The sequence below is a fragment of the Lactuca virosa genome, chromosome 6, assembly GCF_052849685.1.
Source record: "Lactuca virosa cultivar CGN04683 chromosome 6, Lactuca_virosa_CGN04683_v6, whole genome shotgun sequence".
NCBI lineage: Eukaryota > Viridiplantae > Streptophyta > Magnoliopsida > Asterales > Asteraceae > Lactuca > Lactuca virosa.
In genome coordinates this window covers 185,200,311-185,218,653 of record NC_136431.1, presented here as the reverse complement: position 1 = coordinate 185,218,653, position 18,343 = coordinate 185,200,311, and the positions used below count along the sequence as shown (strand labels likewise).

General features: G+C 34.3%; 3 protein-coding genes across 5 annotated transcripts; 2 read left to right on the top strand and 1 right to left on the bottom strand.

The window, feature by feature from the left end:
- The first annotated feature begins 910 nt into the window (after positions 1 to 910).
- Positions 911 to 2,642, top strand: LOC145119057 (uncharacterized). Of its 3 annotated transcripts, none has more exons than XM_079054699.1 (5): positions 911 to 1,098; positions 1,522 to 1,631; positions 1,712 to 2,097; positions 2,176 to 2,247; positions 2,407 to 2,642. In XM_079054699.1, the coding sequence occupies exons 1-5, from the start codon at positions 1,024 to 1,026 to the stop codon at positions 2,415 to 2,417; spliced, it is 654 nt and encodes a 217-aa protein (XP_078910825.1). In that variant the 5' UTR covers positions 911 to 1,023; the 3' UTR covers positions 2,418 to 2,642. The 3 variants fall into 3 exon arrangements, with proteins under 3 accessions (XP_078910825.1, XP_078910823.1, XP_078910824.1); XM_079054697.1 differs by having other exon boundaries at positions 2,176 to 2,251; positions 2,418 to 2,642; XM_079054698.1 differs by having other exon boundaries at positions 912 to 1,098; positions 2,176 to 2,251.
- Positions 2,643 to 2,941: 299 nt separating this feature from the next.
- Positions 2,942 to 5,940, bottom strand: LOC145122786 (NAD(P)-binding Rossmann-fold superfamily protein). Its single transcript, XM_079058358.1, has 7 exons — positions 5,732 to 5,940; positions 5,088 to 5,187; positions 4,920 to 5,008; positions 4,678 to 4,733; positions 3,672 to 3,818; positions 3,459 to 3,584; positions 2,942 to 3,389 (listed from the first exon to the last, which is right to left on the bottom strand). The coding sequence occupies exons 1-7, from the start codon at positions 5,857 to 5,859 to the stop codon at positions 3,109 to 3,111; spliced, it is 927 nt and encodes a 308-aa protein (XP_078914484.1). The 5' UTR covers positions 5,860 to 5,940; the 3' UTR covers positions 2,942 to 3,108.
- A 9,970-nt stretch (positions 5,941 to 15,910) lies between these two features.
- Positions 15,911 to 18,136, top strand: LOC145122837 (dolichyl-diphosphooligosaccharide--protein glycosyltransferase subunit DAD1). Its single transcript, XM_079058404.1, has 5 exons — positions 15,911 to 16,109; positions 16,214 to 16,261; positions 17,226 to 17,313; positions 17,565 to 17,608; positions 17,846 to 18,136. The coding sequence occupies exons 1-5, from the start codon at positions 16,020 to 16,022 to the stop codon at positions 17,927 to 17,929; spliced, it is 354 nt and encodes a 117-aa protein (XP_078914530.1). The 5' UTR covers positions 15,911 to 16,019; the 3' UTR covers positions 17,930 to 18,136.
- The last annotated feature ends 207 nt before the right edge of the window (positions 18,137 to 18,343 follow it).

Genomic DNA, 18,343 nt, shown 5'->3' with positions numbered 1-18,343 from the left:
ATATACAAATTTTCTTTTAGGGAAAATGACTTGATAGGGTAAGATACTTTTTGAATTGTACACATTTAGTCCTTATTCTTTTTTTTTTGTAAAATAAACCCTTATACTTTATTAATATGTACACATTAGGTCATTTTCACCGGATTCTACAGGTTTTGTTGATGTGGAAGCACAAGTGGCACTAAATAGCAATTAATTAGCTTAGTCACCAGAGGTGGGTGATCCTCCAGCAACAAGAAAAGGGCGGCGACCCTTCTCTTTCTCGTCTCTCTTCCTTCCGGTCGAACAACAACAGCCAAACACCCTTTACCTGTTGTGTTTCTCCGATCTGTCTCTCTTTGCCTCCATCTTTGAGATATGTTGCCAGAAAAAGAAGAAAGAATCGACGAGGGGGCTACCAGAGCAGCTCCTCGCCGCCAACTACCGTCTCTACTTCCTCCTGTCTCCCCCTTCGACCTTGTTGTTTTTGCCATCATTCCTCCTTGCTACCAGTGATGTGTAGGAACACACAAAGGAGTCGCCGGAGATCGGGGTTCTCCCTCTTTTTCATGATGAATAAAAGTTGGAAAAATCTCGTTGTGGATATGTGGATGCCACCTGGGTATTTCATTTCAACAAAATAAAAGAAAGGGAAAATGACTTGATAGGGTAAGATACTTTTTGAAATGTACACATTTAGTCCTTATTCTTTTTTTTTGTAAAATAAACCCTTCCACGTCAGCAAAACCTATAGAATCCGGTGAAAATGACCGAATGTGTACATATTAATAAAGTATAAGGGTTTATTTTACAAAAAAAAATAATAACTAAATATGTACATTTCAAAAAGTATCTTACCCTATAAATCATTTTGGGAGGGGTGTAAAATTTTGTCAACCAAACTAACCATTTTTTTCAATTTTGTCACAAATAATTAATCAAAACCTGAAAGAGAAAGAACTCTTTGCATCCCTGAATTCTCCTTCTGTATAAGACTTCCAAGCGACCACAAGCGCCTACAATACACCACACTTGCAGAAATCAATGGCGAAATATGGCGAACTCTGGGACGATTCTGCTCTCGTCAAAGCCCTAGATGACGCTATCTCCAAGTATAAGGTCTTTCTTTCTCTATTTCCTTTCAAAAACCTTGAATCGCATCTATGGCAAATGACTTCTTTTTGAAACTAGCATCACTCTAGACAGTAAGACCTAGAAGCTTATGAGGTTAAAGACTTACTAATATGGCAGGAAAACGACCTAGTTTTTTTGTTAAGTTACTCGGATCTGCTTAAATTCCTTTAAACTCGTTTGAATTTGCTGCTTTTGCTATAAAGAAAAAACTAGGTTTTGCGTCATACCTGCAGTATGTTGTTCATTTATGTATCATATCAATGGTATTTGTTTGCTACGAGTGTTGATTTAGTGAAAGTATGGCTCTGTTCGTTTATTGAGACATTTCATTTGTCTTTTCCATGACCCCATGTTACTTTCAAATGGCTGAAACTCATAAATTAAACATGTTAACTGCCATATGCTCAGATAATGCATGGAAAAGGAGGCACCATTAGTTCGCCTGATGAAGAAAAAATCACAAAATGTATAGAAGAAAGTGAAGCAATCATCTTCAATGGAAGTAATGAAGCTAAAAGGTATGTCTATGTTCTTGTGTATCAAATTCTTGTATCTCTCCTGAAGCTCATCTGAAATGACCATTGTTTATTATGCATAGTGCATGTGTGGAAACAGAAGATAACACCACAAACATGCCAAACAGTGATCAAGTTCAAGATACAGAATCTACTTATGTTGATGCACAAACTGCAGAAGATTATAACGTATTAGTCAACCAATATAATGCTGTTGAGGAACAAAGGCAAAAGCTTTTAGGGCAACTTTATCAATATGGCAATTGGGATTATCAAAGCTATGGTTATGGTGGTGGTTATGATTCTCAAGATCAACCACCCCAACCTTCTGGTCCTCCTGCATGCTCTTGTCAGCCCTATGTATGTCCATGTTCAACTGCAGTTTCATGTAATGAAAATGATGCTGTTATTAAAGCTGCAATGGGAGCTATTGACAAAGTTATTCAGACATTTAACACAGGAGATAAAGGTTAGTAGTATGTATGGTTTTTACTTTTCAGTGAAAGTTAATGATGTAAAGATATAATGATTTGTGTATGAATTGTAGAGGGAAAGAAAAGTGAAGAAACGGATCTTTCAGCTGTCTTGAATGCTTGGTTTTCTGCTGGCTTCTATACTGGCAAGTAAGAACTTGTTGTCTAGATAACTTATGTGTGAAAAATATAAAAGTTGTTCTTTTTGTATTAAGTTCATTCCATGAATTTTTTTATTAAGTTGTTCTTTCTGTATTAAGTTCTTTATAAAGAAACTTCTAAGTTCTAACCACCTAAAAATGTAGGTATCTCTTAGAGCAGGCTGCTTTAAAGAAATGATGATGCAATTTTGTGAAAGATAGTGGCATCGCATATTCAACATGTTTGATAGTTATGTAGTTATTTAGAGAAAGGTGATGTATTTGGAATGTTAAAGTTTTAAGTTATGAGATAAAATATAAAAGCTCCATGAAGAAGCTTTGGATTATGTGGTTTTTGTTTTTTGTTTTTTGAAATGAATTCTTTTAAGTTTTTATGTTTATTATAATTTGCAAAGAGAAAATATAAAAGACAATGTTTTAAATAAAATAAAATGGTTGTTTATGTTAAATTATAAAAGATACAAAAAGTATTATTTCTTATGTTAATTATTATAAACTTACAAACGGAATGCAAAATCTTTATAAAAGACGAGTGAAATTACAATAATTGTGAAAATATTATACCAAAAGGATTTAAATATTTAAATTAATATTTGATCCAATCTTAGGCCACTAATCTTCACATCATACTAGTAAAAACAGATTTATAAAAAGTTAGGAATTGATAAAAAGAATCTCATATAAAATCGACTTCCCAACACAACTTTATATTGCATACCTCGTTAATTAAAAAAGTTCATACAATATTATGCAACATGATAAATAAATACATTTCTATGTATATATATTATATATTATATATACCATACGTACTTATATATAATCTATAAATACACACAAACTCACTCACACTTTAGCACCAGAAGCAGCTTCTTTAATTTGATTGATTGTAAAGACACCAAAACAATCATCATCTTTGGCTGCATTTACAGCAGCAAGTGCCACGTCATCAACACTAACAGGAGGCGCCAAAATCAAATCAGAAGCAGGCAAAGCATTCAGAGGTTTAGTAAAACTCGCAGTGGCATTCAGAAGTCTTTCAACTGGCTCCCCTATCAAATCCAATGGGATTTCATAATTCCCAACTTTCCTTTTCCCATATATAAATCCAGGTCTTAATATCACACCTGCATAAACAATTATAATATTAAATCAAATCAAAATCTTTAGGGGCTAAACAGTCATTTTGTATTTACCGGAACTCGGGTATTTCGAGAGGACTTCAGATTCGGCTTTTCGCTTTCCCGTGAAGTATCCAGATGTGAGTAAAAAAGACGGTATGTTGTAGTCATGCACTGAGATCAAGATGAACTTTGGAATCCCTGTAATTTTATTTTAAAATTAAAATAGTAGGATGCAGTAAAAAGTAAAAAGTAAAAAGTAAAAAGTAAAAAGTAAAAGTAAGTTACCATATTCTTTGGCTGCAGTTACTGAAATGATATTTGCTTCACCATTAATTCTTTGCATTTGTTCTTCACTACCGAATCCTCCAAGGGTTGAAATCACTGCTGTAGCACCAGGAAGTACTTCATCCCAATTTACATAGAAAACATCTCCTACAAAGAAAATTTAAAATCAATAAAAGGATGGAATTGAAGGGGTACTCTTGACTCTTGAGGGGTATTTTAGGTATTTGATTAATAGTCAAAAGTGTTTTGTTGAACTAAGACGGAGGGGGTGGTACTATTGAAGGGTATTTTAGGGATTAGAGATTCTTATTAAACTATGTGACAAGTTAAACAGACTATTGAGGGTATTTTCGGTATTTAAGATTTTTTTTAACAAACTATGTGTCAAGTGAAACTAACGGAGGGAGGGTATTTTAGGTATTTGATTTAGTCAAAGATTTTTATCAAACTACGTGTCAAGTTAAGCACATGTTGGTACTATTGAGGGGTGTTTTAGGTATTTTATCTATAGTGATTATGATTAAACTAAGATGGAAAGGGTACTGTTGAAGGGTATTTTAGGGAACTATAGTCAAAGATTCTTATTAAACTATGTGACAAGTCAAACAAACAAACAGAGACTATTGAGGGTATTTTAAGTATATAAGACATTTTTTTTTATTAAACTATGTGTCGAGTCAAACTAACGGAGGGAGGGTATTTTAGGTATTTGATTTAGTCAAAGATTTTCATCAAACTACGCGTCAAGTTAAGCACGCGTTAGTACTATTGAGGGTATTTTAGGTATTAGTAAACAATAATTATTTCAAACTACGTATCAAATTAAACAAATGGAAGGAGTACTATTGAGGGGTATTTTAGGTATTTGCTTTAAAGTCAAATATTTTTTATCAAGTCAAACAGAGAGTGAGAGTGAGCACTATTGAAGGGTATTTTATTTTTACTATATGAGGTATTTGATTTTATAGTCAAAGATTGAGGGGTATTTTAGGTATTTGATTTATACCCGTAATCCAAGTCACTTGATCCTCCCATGAGTTCAAGGAAGTTGGCCTTCCTGACCTGAAAAAAAAAATTAACCAAAAAACCTTAAAATCATAAAACATCAAAATTTTATCACGAATTTTATGTTATTACATTATTTTAACTACACTAAAACTAATGAAATAAATTAATTGGTTTAAATGCAATATTACTTTAATAAACAAATAAATAAAAGTACATTGCTATTTCGTGTAATCAACAAACCTGCTTAAGCTTATGACTTCTATACCCCTGGATACTGCAGCCTTGCATATAGCTGAACCAACAAAACCACTGCCTCCCAACACCACAAGCTGATAAATAAATAAAAATAAAAAGCATTAATGAGATTTACATTTTAAGATTACTTAATTTGCATGTTTTAATTTTTACCCTCTCAGCTTTAATATCTGCTTCAACATCTATTGTCCTGGAATTGGTGTCCTTTATGCCTGCATCAGCATAACTGCATTTGACACCAAACCTCAAAAAGCTGCAAGAAAAGTCAACTTATTAGTCAATGTAATCAAATCACATCTAAACAACAAATTATGATTAGTGATACTATTAAAGTTTACTCAAAACAAGAAATTCTATGATCTTATCACTAAATTCAAGAAAAAACGTACAAATTTCAGTAACTTTTTCCATGTAAGCTTTGTGATTTGGGTAAATTACCCCATAATTCAGCTGGATTACAATAAATTCAACGCACACACACACTTATGATAAATTCAGCCAATGGAAACACCTATAACTCTATAAGAAACAAATTGGAATAAAATTTGGCCTTATCTAAAGTGGAATTAACTAACCTAGATACATCAAACATTACAATTACTGTTTTCGGGTACATGTCCCCATACAATCTAGAGTGTTAGCTGATTAATTAGAACCCTAGAAAACCCATTGTTGTTTTTCACAGAAAGCATCAAAATTCGGTTCAATTACGCTAAATTTGAGGTGAATTCGATTGAAATAGACACTAAATGAAAACGCACGCAGAGGGGTGTAGACTGTAGTGGAAGAGAACTAACCGATTGGTGTGAGAAATGGGGTTTGAGGCACGCGAACCAATACCAGAAGGGAAGAGAGTTCTTAGATTTGGCGAAGGTGAAGAAGGTGGTCTGGAAATGGCAGCAGCGTACGATAGCGATGAAGCCATTTTTGGGTTGTCTTCTCTACCACGTGAACTAGACTGCTCTCCTGCGTGGTTGTGAGCAGAAGGTATGGAGACAAAATTGTTTCTTTTAGTAGCAACTAAATCTTTTTTTTTTTTTTTTTAATATGATAATTCAAAGAGATTTTACATAAAAAGCCCTAGGTTTTGAATTTTTTACAAATTTCTCCTTAGTGGGTTTTTCCAATTTCCACAATAAAACTCTCGATGTTTTCCGAGCCTTTTTCAAAGGGCATTCCCCCTTTCGCATCTCGTCACCATATATATGGACCCCCGGGATTTATGTTCGTTAGAACCTTGAGAAGGTAAACTCATACACAATGTAACATTTATGTTAAAATGTTGTAAAACTTTTGGATAGAAGCAATACACCATTACGAAAGAAGAGCAGTACGTGTAATTACATGTTTGTTCACAGTTTGAAGGTTTATAATGTGTGAGAAATTGAACCAAGCACTATAAGCGTTTAAATGATTAAAGGGTTGTGTTGGTAGTGATGACTTATGTTGATGAATCATTTGAAGTTTTCAAGAGCCATGTACACCTAAAATTTGGCTTAAAAAGTACTTTGTGGAAAATGGTTATAGTTGTACTTTGATAAGTGCCATAACATAAGGTTGGTAGCTAGATGTGGCAAAAGAAATCAACCTAACTCATGGCCATATATGCTATATGATATTTGGATGTACGGGGATAGGTCTATCCATGTAATGTCTTTAAATTATAATCATCAATGTGCAAGAACCATTAAATTTGGCTCTCTTGATAACCCAACACGGAAAACCAAACAATACATCACATAAATAATGAATAGGCCAAATGTTAACCTTAAAATGTTAAATCTCCATGTAAAGTAGAAGTACAATTGTGTTGTTATGTGAATAGACCAAACATCAACCCACATAAAGGCCCGCAAGGGATGTCAGTTGCTAAACATTAACGATATTTTAGGCTTGTCAGGATTCCAACTTTAGACCTCTTGTATGGAGTTTTGTACCTCAACCACTAGGCTCCAATCAGAGCTATATAAAATAGTTGTATACATCACTTACGTGCTATATTAAGCTCCTAATAAACTCAACACATAACAAACCCGTTTTTTTTTAAACTTAAATAAGCTATTTAAGTCGGTTGGATATCAATGGAATTGGTTTGAAGGTCAAACGAATCAGCCAAGGAAATGTTACAAAATTTTCATTATGTTGGTCAGCTAGTACAAGGGTCGTGTACATTTTTCATTTGAAATAAAAATAGTCGTGTGGTGCTTAGACTTAGCCATTTTGACATTTTTCATTCATTTGGGTATTAGGTTATGGTGTATATGCTTCTAAACCTTCCATATCCATCCCAAAATTAGAAGCCATCAAACTTCCCAATTATCCTTCAAGCTTCATTTAAGCTCAACGGTTTAGTTAGATTGATTTTTTTTGTCTAAAAAATCAATAATAATTTCATAATCTGTCATTAATCCTTTGGAAAGTCAACTAAACATGAATATATGACTTAAGAGTGACGATCAACCAATTTGAACTTTCAAAAGCATGGTTTAGTTTCATAGAAATCATTTAAGCGTCAAATTCTCATCAATCCTTACATTAATTAAGGTTGTCATCAATTAATTTTCAATTTGACTTAGTTCATCTAACTTATGACATTTCCAAGAGATTTAATATATCAAAACTTAGTTGTTTCAAAGTAGAGTTTGAATAATCATTGAAGCTTGGTCAAAGTTGAAGGCCAAACACATATCGATAAATGCAATTTACAACAAATGATGTGTTCCATAACTTAAATATAGTTTTAGAACATTAAAATAAGTTTATAAAAATATCAATTTCATGAAAATATTACATTTAGATTCCACTATTGTTGAAGCTTCCAAGCTTAATTTTCCACCATTATAATTGAAATCGTGATGAAACAAGTAATGTAATGAGATATTTGTGCTCTAATGGCTAAAACTCATTAAGAAACACTATCAAAGCATCTGATCATACTACAAACTTGGATTTTGGATAAATCCCTGAACCTAAACTAAAAAGTAATGATGAGTACATGAGAGGTTGCATTTTAATGGTCCAAATATGATGATTCTAGCTCTCCTTTTTCTCAAACACTTAAATATTTCTATAAATCTCCTTCAATGGATGAAAACACCTTTCATGTCTTATTCTCTTTCTAATAACGATTTTCAAATATGGGAGAGTTGGGGAAGAGAATAGCTAGCTTCTAATCTTTTACAATTTGTCAAATACAACCCCTTACTTTCCATTTTCGCACTTTGGCCCACAAAATGTACAAAACTAACTAGTCTCCCTTATATGTAAAAGACTAACCCCTCCCTATCAAGATTTCTGACACTGCTAATCACAAAAGGTTATTTGAGTTAACTGTTGGTCAAATACTAGAGTTTGCCTAAATTAACATTGTACCCCTAGTTTTCAATTTTTGACCAAAATAACACATTAATCTAAATTAATTATATAATTGTTTATCAATTAATAAATAATATAATAAGTATATTTTATTTTATTTCCATATTTTATTATTTGATTTAATTATTTGGTATATTTAAAGTTTTCAATTTTAATTTTATCAAAAAGGCAAAAATTATGGGTCTAAAATAAGGATGTTACAATTATCCACCTCTTAAGATGATTTTGTCTCGTATCACAATGAATGAATAAAAGGTAAACAATCTCTTTAACTTAAATTGTCTTGAATTATACTTACATAGTTAAGCTTAAGACACCTTTATGTTATTCTTGCTTATTAGTGTCACAACAAATTCCATTATAATAAAGATTTTAATGGTAAAGCACTTTTCATGATCCCTTAAGATATTTAATTTTTCTACCAAATATATACGAGACATACAAATTTGTGGCTCTAAAATCAAACAAGAGTGATGCACATATTGAGTTTACTAAAAAGAACCTAAGACGACATCAACAGTCATCTAAAGAGCTCGCCTTTTTTCCATTGAGAAATCATTCTTTTTTGTACTCGCTTATTTCTCATCTTTCTTCGTGTTTAGACAATTCATGGATTTTTCTTCATTGCAATAATAACACTTACTCATTCCATTTATGATAGTATTGGCAAAATTGTGACATCCCCATTTTCACGGTCAGAAAAGACCGATTTTGTTTATGCTTTATAAAAATCAGAGTACCTCTTTTAGTGAAAATGTTGCGGAAATTGTTCCCAGTAAAACATGATAAATACGTTATCAAAGCATTTCCGAATAAATGTATTTTTATTCATTTTAAAACATTTGGGATGTCATCGTCAATACAGAAACATAAGCATAAACAGAACTTACATTCATTTACACTAGTGATCTACATCTCTTTAATCTCTCAGTGTAATGTAACTTCGTATCGACATCTGTGATACAAATAAGCTTGAGTGGGTCAGGTTGGGAAACCTGGTGAGTACATAGGGATTTCAATCCTACAATGTTATATCATATATATAATTTAGAACTCACAAAATATACAATTTCACCATATATATATAAGCAACTCTTACCCCACCCCGTTAATCCTTACAACGAGACTATCCATACTCTCGGACCTTAAATTTTACCTATTACTTAACCCATACTCTCAGATCTAATTCATGCTCTCGGATAAATAATTGTGCCCATTCCATACTCTCGGATTAGGGACAAGTGTCTATGCGTATATCCATTCTCTCGGATTAACGACGAATGACTATGTCCTATCCATACTCTCGGACTGAGGACGACTGACTATGTCTTAATCCATACTCCCGGACTAAGGACAACTGACTATGTCTTAATCCATACTCCTGGATTAATGACAGTTGACTATGTCCAATCCATACTCTCGGACTAGGGACAATGACTATGTCTAATCCATGCTCCCGGATCAATGACATGTACTAAAGTTCTATTCTCTGAGTATAACTCACTCGTACTCGTAAGAAAATACTACCCAATATTCCTCATAATTAATTTAGGTTTACTCTTTATCCTAAATCATGATATATACTCAGGTATGTTCTTTAACACGTATTTCAGGCAACATCAATTAACTCGCACATAAACATATAATTAATACTTCAATCAATACTTGTATTAAAATCATGTTCATGAAAGGGACTATGCACTCACCTGATAAGGTGGTGACTCGGTACTCGGACGGCACTTCGTTTACTTTAAACAACTCCTTTGACAGAACCTAGTATCATTACCACTAGAGTTTAGTCTAATATTCACCGAGACTAATTAATAGTCTTGCTATTATTACTTATTATATAAGCATGAAGCAATATTTCTCAACCACTATATACAGACAGGGGCCAGACATAAAATACTGGAGGGCAGGACCATTTTGGCATATAGCACTTCTGAAATACAACAACCCTATGCGGCCCTTTAAACCAGATTCCCCGTACCGCGAGTGGTTAAAATATATTATAACGACACTTATATAACTCATAATAATAGCCTAAATACTTATTATAAGGTCCTAATAACATTACTATATTAAAACATAAGCTATACTAAAGATAGGTTAGGCGTAGCTCACTTACAACGGGTTTTTCTCGAAACCGAGCTTCGCTAGAACAGCGTTCCCGAGCCGAAAGGCTCTTCTTCTCGAAGCCGTCGGGCACTCCGGGGCTTCCGCCTCGTGCTAGGGAGGTTCCCTAGGCTTTTCGGGGGGTTTTGGGGCTAGAGAGAAGTTCTAGAGAGAGGGGGAAGTGATAGGAGGTGTGAGGAAGAATGGAGGCTTCACCTCTTATTTATAGGGGGTGAAGGGTCACTCACTTTGTGAGTTTTATGATGCTCACGTCGTGAGCCAGCTGGAGACACCCAGACACAGTCTGGTGCTGACACGTGGCATCGCACACAGGCTGGAAATCAGCCGATTTTCAAAAACTCATAATTTTCGCATACGAGCTCCGTTTTCGACGTTCTTTATATCCACACGTAGGTAAAAACAAGATCTACAACTTTCATTTAGACTCCGTCAGCTAATTCTCGACTGATCTTAAATTTAACAGTAGGAGGAGATTATACTGTTAAATGTCCGCGTAAAATTCATAACTTATACATACGGACTCCGTTTTCGTCTGTCTTTTTATCGTTGAGTTCCTATTAATGAGATCTTCAACTCTCATTTAGGTCGCATAGGCCAAAACCGCTCGAACTAAAATTCGAGTTTCGGGTCGTACACTGCTATGCCAAATCTTAGAAAATTCATAACTTCCTCATACGAAGTCAGATTTGGGCGTTCTTTTTTTGTATGTTCTCGGTTTAACGTATACTACAACTTTTGTTTAGATCAATAAGGCTAAAAAGTCTTCCATCTTAAATTCACTATTTACGTCTCCCGGTGTCGTGCCGGTTTTGCCGAAAAACTTCGACGGGTCATAACTTCTTCGTTATAACTCGGATTTCGGCGTTCTTTATATGTACGTAACCCTTGTAACATATACTACCACTTGGAAAAGATTAATCATTCTAAATAATCTTCCATCAAAAACTCATTTTTTGATGCTTATTGTTTCTAAATTGACTAGCCCGGATCTGCGGGCGTTACAAAAATGTCCTTTTTCTCTGCGTCTAAAACATGTAATGTCTTCATTTGATCTAACTGCCTAATTCTAAATCTTGCTCGTTTCTCCCATATTACTCTTCGCACTGTTATAACTATTCTTTCTTTCCGTCCGCTTTTGTGTTTTGCATTTTATCATTCTTTGTGAGTGTCTTCTTTCTTTTTTTCCTTACATATTGATGAGGTGTTTTACTTCATTCATTTAGAGTTAAAAGTTCTTGATAAGCCCTCAACAAATTGACTCACCTTAGCATCTACATCGGGTTATAATCTCTTTGTGAAGCTTAGGAGATTATGAAACTTTATGTTATACTTGTTCATAGTCATTTTCCATTTCTTGAGTCCAAAAAAATCTCTTTAAATGAAGAATCTCTTCGGTTATACAAAAACGTTATTTGAATTATTCTAAAAGTTTGTTAATTAAGTAAGCATTATGTTGTTTTTGCAATCATCTTTAATGTTATACGTCTAAAAGACTAAATAGATACTTTTTTTTAATGTATAAATCATTATACATGAATATCATGTGAGTCAGGTTTTCCGAAAAAATGAATTTAATTGAATTTCAAAAGATATATTGCAAGTGAGGTGTTTTATTACGCAAAAGTATATCATAAATTGTTGATGATCTATTCATTTTTGGATAAAATATAAAACGTTTTTAAATTTAATATATTAAAAGGAACAAAGACAATTGGATGGAAATTAAAACATGGTGTTACATATTTAGATTCACCACCATACAGGTTAAACACACATACTTTAAACATTTTTGAATTAATAAATTTTTTTGAATTTATTTATATATAAATTATATTAATTATATATTTATTTAAAAACCTAAAAAATGAGAAGTAGGTGACCATTTCCTAGGTGAGGAAAGAATGAAGAAAAAAATGATGTGACTCACATTTTCTTGATGGTTTTAATTTGTTAATATTAGTTGTTTTAAAAATGATAATTCAGTGATGAACTATACAAATGCATAAAATAGTTATTTAGGATAACATACAACTGAATATTGAAATATGTGATGAGATAAAGTCATAGAACCATGACCACAACTACTTCGATCGCAAACACGTATGTACTTGGGTGCCTTTCTATTTCTCGGTTCCCTTTCAGTGATGGAATTTTCATATGGTTGTTTACAAGACGTAAGTGTACTTATATGTTTGTATATTGATTAGTTTAAATTATGTAACCTAAAAATACTAGACAATTTGCACTCTCATATTGTTCCTATTAACTTTTTACTACAATTCATGAAACACAATGCCAATTGCCAATAGCCTGATAACTTACATGTAAGATTGTACCAAGCTTCTTCATTCTAATTACACATTGATTAAGTTCATCTTTTGAAACTGTAGAGTCATTCAACACCTGAAAAATTGTAACATCCCGATGTTGAGGTATTTCAATTTTAACCCTATATATGAAGAAATATTCTATTTTGACCCTTGTGCTTGAGAAAGGTTGCAAGAATGGACCATAGTGTCATTTTGGTGAATTTTGGCCACGATCTAGTACGTTGGGCATACTAGGGCGGCGTACACCGTGTACGCAGGGCGTACGTGAAGAAACCTCAAACCCTAATTTTTAGGGTTTGGTCCATATATAAGCATCATTATCACCTAATTTCTCATTCCCTCATCAGCCTCCATCCGAGAAAACGACCCCCTAGCTAACCCTAAGCGAGAAGAGTGCATCTTGAGCTTAAATTTGTGTTTTGTGGTACTCTTGAAGAATAAGAAGGTGGTGGGAAGACCTTGAAGCTTGGAAGCAACTTAGATCTGGGATTATATCCTTGCTAGCAACCCCAGGAGGTAAAAAACTCATAACTTGATCATCCTATCTTGTAGATCTAACCATTTCTTCATTTAAGACATTTTTGGTCCCAACTAGGATGATTCTTAAGCATGTCATGTTCTTAGTCGAATAAGTCGTCCTTTTAGACCTAATGAGGGGTCTTGAGTCATAAAAATTTGGTCTTGATGCTTAGTTTTTCTCCATGCATGCTCTAGAAGGTCTTAAGGTGTTAAGAAGTTGGGATTTTGTGTATTAAGCCCTTAATGGGCGTGCAAAGTCATAAAGTTGGAAACTTTATGACTCTTAGTAGTATTTTGGCATTGGATCTGAAATTGGGACGTGAGAGCTTAATGCATTAAGCTCTTATTGAGGAAAGAAGATTTTGAGCGTACGTCGTGCGTACCTTAACGTACGCCGCACGTACATGGTCAACCTCCCGACTCCGGTCAAAATGGAGTACGCCCATCGTAGGAGCTGAGTATGCCCCGCGTACTCGGCTGAGTGGACCAAGTTGACTCCTTGACCTGTTGACTTTAACTTTGACCAAGTTTGACTTAAGAGTATTTTGGGTATTTTGAGCTATAGCTAAGCCTTGGTCTCTATCTGTTGAATATGTAACTTGTAGAGCCGGTATTCGGAGCAGTGTATTGTTCAGCTATTCGTCAGACTGTGAGGTGAGTTTTCCTCACTATTCTTGTGGGTCGAAGACACCAATGTCGACCCCTTTGGTTATGTATCTTGGTATATAGGATGTTGCTATACGGTAGTGATTGTAGATCTGTCTACTTGTCAGTTAACTGGTTATATGATTATCTGTTACCGGCCCCTTTAGTTATGTATCGTGGGGGGTTGCTCGAGGTGAACATTGGTGGGTGCCGGAAGTAAATGATGGTGGTGCAGGTGACGAACGATGCTGATAAATGACCAACCACAAAAGAAATTGAAACCATACAGACCATTCTTGTAAATTATAATAACTGGTTACCGGATGATCTCTTAAAAACTAAGGAAAGTGACTTAATAGACATGTAACTTGTAAGTTTAATGACCCATCGAACAAGAAAATACTTTAATGACCAAATCAGATAAATGACGATAGTTGATTGTGCTATAGTGACATTTAATTAATATTTTATCATAAATAATTTTTAGTTTGGAACTTATTCATAAATTATAATAAAATAATAAGACTTTATTCTTGAATTTAAATATGACACCAACATTTTTTTGATAGACTAACAAATACATATTAATCCACATGTGGTAAAAGTTGGAAATGAAAAGCTTAAAAGGTATTAATGGGTCTAAAAGTAAACTTCAAAAATTAAAAGAGGCGGAAAAAACTAAGGGTGCGTTTAGTTGCGGAAAAATAGGTCGTTTTCCGGAAAAAATTTCCAAGAAAAATGAGAATTTTGAAAACGCGTTTAGTTCGTCTATTTTTCTAAATTTTTCACGGAAAATGAAAATTTCCCGTTTTCTAAAATTACAAAGAAGTTGAAAATTTTTGGAAAAAATCGATAATCATTGTTTTCCATATTTTTCTAATTCCAAAATTTTTCTAAAATATAAACACCCACTCCCACCCCATCCACCTCTACCTATCCTCACCTTAACACCCCCAACCCACCACACCCCTACCTACCTACACTCACTCCCAAGCCCACCCCACCCCCACAAACACACACACACACACACATACACCCACAAACACACCCCCACACACACCAACCCCCACAAACACACACACACACACCCACAAACTCACACCCACACCCACACCCACACCCACCCCCACCCCCACCCCACACCAACACACACACACAGACACACACACCTACCCAACACCACTACCACAATCATCGACCTACCATCACCATCACCACCACCACCCCATCACCACCACCACCGCCGCCGCCATCACCACCACTGCCACAATTGCGGCCACCACTACCACCGCCTGTCATCACCACCACCGCCGCCACCCCGCTGCCATCGCCACCACCACCACCACTGTCGCCATCATTGACACCATCATCGCCACCGTCCCCATGCCCACCACCACCCCATCACCACCACCACCACCACCACCGCCATCACCACCACTGCCACAATTGCCGCCACCACCACCACCGCCTGTCATCACCACCACCGCCGCCACCCCGCTGCCATCGCCGCCACCACCACCACCGTCGCCATCATCGACACCATCATCGCCACCGTCCCCATGCCCACCCTACCACCGCTACCGTTTTCTAAAAATGAAAACCGATAGAAAAATACACATCTAAACACGTTTTCTAATTTTCTAAAACTGAAAATGAAAAATGAATAAGTTTTAACTAAACGCGTTTTCTAAATTTTCCAGTGAAAACCGGAAACGGAAAACGAAAACTGAAAAGGGAAAACGAAAAACAGAAAATGAAAACTGTTTTTCCGTAACTAAACGCAACCTAAGAGTGCAAAATATAAATCACACAAAATTCGGGGTAAATATGCAAATAATTTAGATAGAAAATACCAAAAAAACAAATGGCCCATGCAAGTCTCGAACCTGCCGACCTTCGCGTTATTAGCACTACGCTCTAACCAGCTGAGCTAATAGACCTTGATATTAATTTGATTTGGTAACGTTTGAAATCGTAAATTGAAGACTTGATCTGAGATTTTATTACACAAGGGTTTCTCTCGATTTGACTTCATTGTGGAGACTGGAGAGTAAACGCACAGAAACTGTTATCAGAGGAAATGGGGAGATCGCCGACGACGAAAGATGATGCACAGGCTCTTTTTCAGTCTCTCCGATCTGCTTATGCCGCTACTCCTACTAATCTCAAGGTTCTCATTTTCTCCCTCGATCTAATCACGTAAATTTTGTGTGTTTTGGTTTCTTAGTGTCCGAATGAACTAAACCGATTGACATTTTTCTGTGTTTCTTCTAGATCATAGATCTGTACGTGGTTTTTGCTGTGTTCACCGCTGTAATTCAGGTACTCGTCTTTTGCTTCATTATCTATCTAATTAAGATCGGTTTTATACGAATTTCGCATAAATCGAAACTAGCTGCTCATCGTGGATGAAGATTTGTTAATTCCACGGTGTTTGATTGAAAAGTTAATGTAGTAGTTCCTTCGCGTTTAAGTTCAGGATTTTGCCTCACTTGCAAACTCGTGAAACTCTATCGTCTGATAAGTTAGGATTTCTATGCTTATTAGGGTTTAGTTTTCTTAACTTTTTATGGTTTTTTGTCTGTAAAGTGTTGATTGAATTTGCTTTTTCTTCTTCGCTTGCATGAAAACTTGAAGAATTCTTTTATTTCCATGGATTGGTTGTGTTGAGAACTTCATGGGCACCTGTAATTGACCTAAAACTTATAACAGATTTGTGAAATGCAGATGGTTTTCTGTTGATGTTTCAGTGTTTATTATCTATATAGTATAAAACTTAATCCAATTTCTTACATTTGATAATTTTAATACCTGTTATACTTCTGTATATATAATTTATTCTATGACTCTATCTATATATGAATTTATCATAGCTAAATCTTAATGTAAGTCAGTATCACAGTCCTTAAAAATGTAATCTTGAAAATAAGGCACAAGTTATTGCATGTCAGACATTATAAAACACAAACTAATGAAATTTATAACTCTGATTCTCAACAATGTTTTCAGTTATCTCTCAAAATTATATGCTGTGAAGCTGTTTGAAAAGGGATGTTACTATGTGGAATAGAACAGATTTCCTCTGTATAAAAAGTTAAGACTTAATGGGTTATGATGACTGTATAGATAAAGTGTTGTGTAAATAAAGTTTGTTTCTTTTCTAGACTAATCCGTTTGTCCGAGACTAAATGACCAATTTACCCTTACATTCCAACAAACAACTTTCACAATGATTTATGCAACTAACACGAATTTATGGTTATTAATGTATTTTGTTATTTATCAGGTGGTTTACATGGCAGTAGTTGGGTCATTTCCATTCAACTCTTTTCTCTCTGGTGTCCTTTCTTGTGTAGGGACAGCTGTCCTAGCTGGTAAGTGGACCCCTTTCATAAATTTTTCTCTAAATGAGGGCAATTTTGTAAAAAGTTAGGACTCAATAAAAAAAAACCACTTTCCTTGATTTTCTCTATTAAGTCGTTCTTCTTCATCAAGTAAAAAAAACTGATGTATAGACATAGTCAAAATAGATTGTTAATGAGAGCAAATGACGATTTTACCCTTTTGTCTAGAAATGATACTGAATTACCTCATTTTTTCTCTTTTTTTTTTTTTTTTTTTACAGTTTGTCTTCGTATTCAAGTGAACAAAGAAAACAAGGAATTCAAGGTATATTCGTTATTTATTCCTGCATAAAACTAAGGATGATATTTATTTATTTATTTTATTTTTGTCAATTTAACGAGGGCAAATTTGTAAAAAGCCAAAACCAATGGGGAAAGCCTCTTTTCCATAACTTTATATATCAAGTCATTCTTTTGCTCGTTAAGTAAAAAATCTACACTTATGTTTCTTTTTAGTAAATGACCAAATTGCCCTTCTGTTAATTTTTTTTTTATTTTGCAGGATTTACCTCCTGAGCGTGCTTTTGCAGACTTTGTTCTATGCAATTTGGTGCTACATTTGGTGATTATGAATTTCCTTGGATAGGTTTAATATATAAAGAATATGACTGAATTTTGATATAATAATTAAGTCGAACCTTTAAAACTTTTAAAATGTCAAAGAAATAGAAATTGGGTTTTGCAATGAGGTTTGTTTAGTCATTTCATTTCTAAAATTGTAATTCAATCCAAAACATATTGTTCAATTGTTAGGCTACATCTGTTACACCGAAGGCTTGTATGCTTTGTTTTATTTTTCTCTTTTATTACTATTAGTAGTAGTATTTAATATTTATTAATTTTAAATATTTTTTTATAACGAATATTGAATTATATTTGGTAATTTAGGTGGTTGTCATTATCTACATTTCACTGTCAATGATTCATTGCAAATCAACCATGTAATTATCGGATATTAAATTTCAATTTTATTTCATTTAATACCAACCATATTATTCGT